This window comes from Malaclemys terrapin, chromosome 21 (assembly GCF_027887155.1).
Source record: "Malaclemys terrapin pileata isolate rMalTer1 chromosome 21, rMalTer1.hap1, whole genome shotgun sequence".
In the NCBI taxonomy this organism is placed as follows: Eukaryota; Metazoa; Chordata; order Testudines; family Emydidae; genus Malaclemys; species Malaclemys terrapin.
In genome coordinates this window covers 21,505,034-21,511,147 of record NC_071525.1, presented here as the reverse complement: position 1 = coordinate 21,511,147, position 6,114 = coordinate 21,505,034, and the positions used below count along the sequence as shown (strand labels likewise).

General features: G+C 52.0%; 1 protein-coding gene across 1 annotated transcript; it reads right to left on the bottom strand.

The window, feature by feature from the left end:
- Window positions 1-237: 237 nt before the first annotated feature.
- On the bottom strand, window positions 238-4,090 carry LOC128827422 (trypsin-like). Its single transcript, XM_054011277.1, has 5 exons — window positions 3,982-4,090; window positions 3,732-3,897; window positions 2,749-3,008; window positions 2,405-2,541; window positions 238-610 (listed from the first exon to the last, which is right to left on the bottom strand). The coding sequence occupies exons 1-5, from the start codon at window positions 4,064-4,066 to the stop codon at window positions 461-463; spliced, it is 798 nt and encodes a 265-aa protein (XP_053867252.1). The 5' UTR covers window positions 4,067-4,090; the 3' UTR covers window positions 238-460.
- Window positions 4,091-6,114: the final 2,024 nt, after the last annotated feature.

The following is a 6,114-nucleotide window of genomic DNA, read 5'->3' as shown; positions in this document are numbered from 1 at the left end:
CAGACTTCCTGTGTGCCCTTGAGCAAGTCACTGAATCTCTCTGCAGCTCAATTCCCAGCTATAGAATTGGGACCTGGCTTTGGCTGGGTGTGTCACTCACTGTGTCTGTGCAACACCCAGCTCAGCAGGGGCCTCCTGAGGCATCCGCTTGCTACCATAATATTCATCTAATTATAACAATACCAGTGTGGGAGGCAAGTGCTGATTTGGGCTAAAAATGCCAAGAATTCAGCAGGATGTAGGAACTGAATTTTATTGATGAGTTGGGATTTCATAGCCTCATTTGATGCTTCTCTCATAAGCATCTTGTGTCTTCCCTACTGGGTTTCTTGGCGTCACGGCAGCCCCCCGGTTTTACTGAGAAGGTTTCAATCACTTTTATCCAGACAGCAGGCAAAGCGGGACGGGGAGGTCTGAATGCAGCCTCTCTGCCAGGAGAAATACTCTGCGGTTGCACATGTCAGTTGTTGGCAATGACCTCCGCAATCCAGGACACGTAGTTACACACTGTGGTATAGACGCCAGGGTAATTCTTCTGGGCACACCCAATGCCCCAGGACACCACTCCCGTCAACTCTCCATTATAGACCACTGGCCCACCGGAGTCTCCCTGCAGGGAACAAAGAGTTGTGCAGGTCCATTCATGGCACTAGAACAGAGGTGGGCAAACTATGGCCCGTGGGCACATCAGGCCCGCGGGACTGTCCTGGCCGGCCCCGGAGCTCCTGACCGGGAAGGCTACCCCCGGACCCTCCCCCGCTGTCCCCCCTGCCACGCCGCTGTGCAAGCAGCGCTCTGGGCAGTGGGATTGCATGCTCCTGGAGAGCAGTGCGGCAGAGTGTCTGGCTCCCGCCGGGCAGCACAGCTGCCAGACATGCTGCTCTGAGCAGCATGGTAGGGGGGCCAGGGCTGGGGTTGGATAAGGGGCGGAGGTTCAGGGGGGAGGCGGTCAGGGGACGGGGATGGAGAATGGTGAGGGGGGGGTTGGATAAGCGTGGGAGTCCCGGGGGGCCTGTCAGGGGTGAGGGTGTGGATAGAGGTCGGGGGGCAGTCAGGGGACTGGAAGCAGGGGGGTTGGATAAGGGGTGGGGTCCCAGGGGGCGGTTAGGGGACAAAGAGCAGGGGGGGTTAGCTGGGTCAGGGGCAGTCAGGGAGTGGGAAGTGGGAGGGGGTGGATGGGGGCAGGGACCAAGCTGTTTGGGGAGGCACAGCCTTCCCTACACGGCCCTCCATACAGTTTTGCAACCTCAATGTGGCCCTCGGGCCAAAAATTTTGCCCACCCCTGCATTAGAATCTGGCAAGAGAACTATGCGCAAGCGACTAGGAGTCACCGCTTAGGGCTGGACGTGGCTGTCAGTCAGCCAAGGTCCAGGTGATGTTGGTAATAGTGGGAAGACCTGCCCATCGCAGGCCCCCCATCCTTCTCCTTCACACATGCCCTCGCTGGGACATCCCAGCACTAGCCAAGTGCTAGGGTGGGAAGTGCCAGACCACATCACAGGAACCGACAGAGTCAAAGGAGACTGAATCAACTTGCCCGAGGCACAGGGGCCAGTGCACAGCCCAGGGGCCGTGTACATTAGGGGGTTAGTCAGAGTTCTTTGGTGCCTAGGCCCTGGGCTAGAGCAGAATTTTAGGGCTTTTCCTAGAAACTGTAGGTCAGACATTCCTGTTGGTGTGGATTTATTGTCTAGCAAGTGAGCGTGACCTCTCTGCAGAGCTGCAAGCTGGGGTAAGGTGTCCTCCTTGGAACGGACATAACCTCCTATGCATATTCATGCACATACATATCCCTGTGCACAGGGCCAATGAGATGGGCGGGGGGGAAGCCGGTACAAATTACCGAGGCCCAGCTTCCCCGGTTCCTCCCCCCCTCCGCCCATCAGCCCTGTTTAGCCGGTCTGCCCTTGCTGGGGGGCCCGAAAAAATTTTTTCACCGGGGCCTGAACCCGCTCTCAGGCACTAGTAATACTCACATGTATACTAGCACACAGACACCCCTGTGCACACACACTTACACACACCACCTTCTGTAAATAGTAATGTGTACAAAGCCCTTGACATACACACCTCTCTGCACAAACCCGCCCACATGCCTCTGCACACATGAACACCCTATCACTCGCGTGCGCGCACACACACAGACACCTGGCTCCACTGAGAGGAAATATCCCAGAAACGTGCAAGTGCACCCTATAATGATGCCAATGACATCATGATCACCTGATCCTGACATCCCCAGGACACATGTCTAGAGCTCATTGTCCTTGTACTTGCAAAACCCAAGCATGGCGATCGCTTGCCATGTAGTGAGGAAACAGCATTCGCTTTGAACCCCAGGGCAGCTGAATGAAAGGCAACCTCCCCACACACCACAAACCTAACTAGCCACTCCCTCCATACCTGACAAGAGTCCTTGCCCCCTTCTATGTAGCCAGCACAGAACATGTTTGTGGTGATGCGACCAGGGTAGGCGGCACGGCAGGCAGAGTCAGAGAGGATGGGCACATTCAGACACTGTAGGGCATCCGGGTACTGAACTGGGGAGGAGAGAGAATGGGGATAAATGGGGATCGAATGCCACAGACTATTCAAAGGCAGGGAAGCACCCATCAGATTCCCCATCACCCATGCCAGTGTAAATCAGGAGTAACCCCATTGGAGTTGGTGTAAGTCAGGATTATTGCTGATGACCCCTCCCCCTTGCAGATGCTCCCTGAGCTGAAGTTGTCTCCACTGTATCTTACCCCCAGATGTGAGGAGGTTCCCCCAGCCAGAGACCAGGCACTCTGTCCCTGGCACAGGGCAGCTGCTGGAGATGGGGATTGGTTGCACGTAGGCACCGAACCGAGCCGGCTGGGCTAGCTTCACCAGCATGATGTCATTATTCATGGTGCGTTGGCTGTACTGGGGGAACTGGATGGCTTTGGCCACTTGGATATGCTGCTCAGTGCCCTCGTCTGCACTGGTGTCATGCTCCCCGAGATGAGCCACCAGGGTACTGGGCCTGCAGGGAACAGCCATCGAGTCACAGAAATGCAGGGATCTCGAGAAGTCATCACATCCAGCCTCCTGCACTGAGGCAAGACCAAGTAACCCTAAACCAGCCCTGATTCGTGTTTGTTCAGCCCGTTCTTCAACCTTCCATTGATGGGGACTCCACACCCTCCCTTGGAGCCTGTTCCGGTGCCCAACTACCCCGAGAGTTCGAAGGTTTTCATAATATCTAAGATAAATCTGCCTTGCTGCTGATTACACCCATCGCTGCTTGTCCTACCTTCAGTGGACAGGGAGAACTGACCCCTGGCTTCTTTATAACAGTTGTTTTAGCCTCTCCTCAGAAGTCAGGTTTTCTAAACCTTTGATCATTTTTGTTGCTGTCCTCTGGACTCTCTCCAGCTTGTCCACATCTTTGCTAAAGTGCGGCACGCAGCTTTGGACCCACTTCATCAGCTGAGGCCTCCCCGGTTCCAAGTCAAATGGCCCATGACCTCCTTTGTCTGACATGCAACACTCCTGCTAATACACCCTTGAATTATATTAGCCTTTTTGGCAACTGCATCACAGTGTTTCCCATGGTTTAGTTGCTTGGGACCATGGTAAGACTTAAGGCCCCCACATAACACCCACAAGGCCTGGGTCCCACTGAAGACTTTCTTTCTACCCAAAGGGGCCTGTGCCTTGTGCTAGGACAGGGATAAATCCTCCCAAACTGCACCCGTGTACTCACGTTTTGTAGCAATGAGCTGCTGAGACGATCCACCACTCATTGATGAGTGACCCCCCGCACCAGCGGTAGCCTGAGCCGTACGTGAAATAGACCTGCCAGGGCTGGGAGTGGGGCGAGCACTCATATCCACCTATTATCTTATCATCATCCTCCAGCTGTGAGGCTGCTGCAAGGCAAAGGGGATGGATGGGGATTAGCCTGGGGGAGTTAGAACAGGGAGAAAAGAGAGGCCAGTGCGGACAGCAGTTACCTGTGGCGCTCAGCAGAAGAGCGAACAAGACGATCTCCATGGTGCCAGGCTGAGCTGGGCACAAGAATGGGGTGGGTTTATACATGATGAACTGTCCACATGATCCAACAGCTGTCAGTGATTAGGGACTGAATTTAGAAACAAAACCACATCTGTCTCCCCAGGTAAATAACTGTCTGCTCCACCTGCTGCGTTCCCTTGGGGAGGGGTTTGCTGCAGAGGAGGGAACTGGGGCTAAAAATAGTTCAGGGCACGACCTGCTTCCTATGTCATTTGGGTGAAATTCGCCCAGTGCAACTCAACCTTTAACATGGGCTGGAAGTGATAAATAGGCATTGGGCATGTCAAATCCACAGCCCAAGGCTTGGCAGCCCACGTAAGACCTCCGAATAGGGGGCTTCCATGGGAATGAATAGTGAGGAAATGCAGGGCTTTTTTATTAATGTGCTGGACTGGGACTCAGTGCTCCTCGGTAGAACTGGTCAGGAATTTTCCAATTCAACTTTTGTTGTTGTTGGAAAATGCCAATTGATCAAAACAGAAACTGTTTGTGAAACAGTGTCGGGTTTGATGGAACACTCACTGTGACGGGTTCAATCACAGAGAACCCCTTGGGACTGTCACCTGATGCGCTGAAACTACCTCTGCGCCCATCTTCCCTGCCAGCTTGGAACTCCAGAACCCTGCCTTGTTGAGCCAGACACGCTAGCCTGCTGCAACACAGACCCAGGGTCTGAACCACACCCCCAAAGCTGCAGACTTAACTGAAAACAGTTCAGCAAGTACTCCTGTCTCCAGCACCCAGACACCCAGTTCCCAATGGGATCCAAACCCCAAACAAATCCATTTTACTCTGTATAAAGCTTATACACGGTGGGTAAACTCATAAATTGTTCGCCCTCTACAACACTGATAGAGAGAGATGCACAGTTGTTTGCTCCCCCAGATATTAATCACTTACTCTGGGTTAATTAATAAACAAAAGTGATTTTATTAAGTATAAAAAGTAGGATTTAAGTGGTTTCAAGTAATAACAGACAGAACAAAGTAAGTTACCAAGCAAAATAAAACAAAACCTGCATGTCTAAGCCTAATATATTAAGAAGCTGAATACAGTAAATCTCACCCTCAGAGATGTTCCAATAAGTTTCTTTCACAGACTAGACTCCTTCCTATTCTGAGCCCAATCCTTTCCCTGGTACAGTCCTTGATAGTTCCAGCTCAGATGGTAACTAGGGGATTTCTCATGACTGGCAGACCCCTTTGTTCTGTTCCAGCCCCTTTTATGGCTTTGGTACAAGGCAGGAATCTTTTATCTCTCTGGGTCCCCACCCCTCCTTCTAAATGGAAAAGCACCAGGTTTAAGATGGATTCCAGTACCAGGTGACATAGTTACATGTCCCGTGAGACCCCTAGTCGCCATTCTTCCAGGGCTGGCTGGCACTTACTCCTGAAGGTTTGTAAGTAAACAGAGCCATTTACAGTCACACTTTGACCTAAACCAAAAATTATTTCTGATTTTTGATTCACAGAAATGTTTAAAATTTTGACTTTTCATCCCAATCTGAGATGGGAGAGAAAATTTGAATGTTGAAAATTCTCCTGAGCTGGGTGGGAACCAGTTTTCTGCCCAGCCCCACTCCTGGGTTTGATCCTGGTTCTGCCACAGACTCACTGCGTGATCTCAGCTGAGTCACTGAATCTTTCTGAGCTTTGGTCCCCATCTTCTAAGAGGGACAGTTTTACCTGCTTCCCCCTGGGGGTGAGACTGAAGGCTAGTCTACACTAGAAGCACTACATCGGCATAATAAAACCACCTCCACAAGAGGCGGTAGCTATGTCATAACGCTGTCAACACCGGCGCTTAGGTCAGTGTAACTTATGTTGCTCGGGGAGTGGCTTATTCCCATCCCTGAGTGATATAAGTTATACTGATCTAACCTGTAGTGTAGAAAAGCCCTGAGAGATGGTTGGGGCCATAGAAGGGCCTAGCTAGACAGGCCTGAAAGGTACGTCTGCTCTGAGCTGCCTGCTGCACTGGGGTGACTTTCCTTGTGCTGAGCAGGCAACTGCAGATACAACTCTCCCTCTGTTGCTATAACCATGGGGTAGTTCATGTCCTAATATGATTGT

Excerpts from the sequence above, each read along its gene's own strand:
- LOC128827422 (XM_054011277.1), bottom strand. The coding sequence starts at position 4,066 with ATGTATAAACCCACCCCATTCTTGTGCCCAGCTCAGCCTGGCACCATG. Across the intron at positions 3,898-3,981 it reads TCTTCTGCTGAGCGCCACAG|CAGCCTCACAGCTGGAGGAT; the intron begins GTAACTGCTGTC and ends TTTGCCTTGCAG. Across the intron at positions 2,542-2,748 it reads GAACCTCCTCACATCTGGGG|TTCAGTACCCGGATGCCCTA; the intron begins GTAAGATACAGT and ends TCTCCTCCCCAG.